Source organism: Buceros rhinoceros, unplaced genomic scaffold (assembly GCF_000710305.1).
Source record: "Buceros rhinoceros silvestris isolate BGI_N320 unplaced genomic scaffold, ASM71030v1 scaffold21709, whole genome shotgun sequence".
Classification (NCBI taxonomy): domain Eukaryota; kingdom Metazoa; phylum Chordata; class Aves; order Bucerotiformes; family Bucerotidae; genus Buceros; species Buceros rhinoceros.
In genome coordinates this window covers 6,301-6,572 of record NW_010431205.1, presented here as the reverse complement: position 1 = coordinate 6,572, position 272 = coordinate 6,301, and the positions used below count along the sequence as shown (strand labels likewise).

The following is a 272-nucleotide window of genomic DNA, read 5'->3' as shown; positions in this document are numbered from 1 at the left end:
CCCCTTCCTTCCTCCGGTTTCTGCCCTCGCTGTAGCCCCGGCACTGATCCCTCTCTCCCTCTGCCTCCAGGTTTGAGGAGTTCCTCCACCGGAAATGGTCTTCGGAGAAGCGTTTTGGTCTGGAGGGCTGCGAAGTGCTGATCCCAGCCTTAAAGACCATCATTGACAAGTCGAGTGAGAAGGGGGTGGATTATGTCATCATGGGGATGCCCCACAGGTAACCCTGCCTCTCCACGGCGGTGCCGGGGATCACCACGGGAGAGCAGATTGGT

The 272-nt window shown here is 58.8% G+C and overlaps 1 protein-coding gene across 1 annotated transcript in view; it reads left to right on the top strand.

The window, feature by feature from the left end:
- LOC104499801 (2-oxoglutarate dehydrogenase, mitochondrial-like) overlaps window positions 1-272 on the top strand; it is a gene marked incomplete at both ends in the record, with an annotated part of 11,572 nt that overhangs the window by 5,008 nt on the left and 6,292 nt on the right. Inside the window, one exon of the mRNA XM_010143356.1 lies at window positions 71-217. Coding sequence (XP_010141658.1) covers window positions 71-217 — 147 coding nt within the window. The remainder of the gene's footprint in view (window positions 1-70; window positions 218-272) is intronic.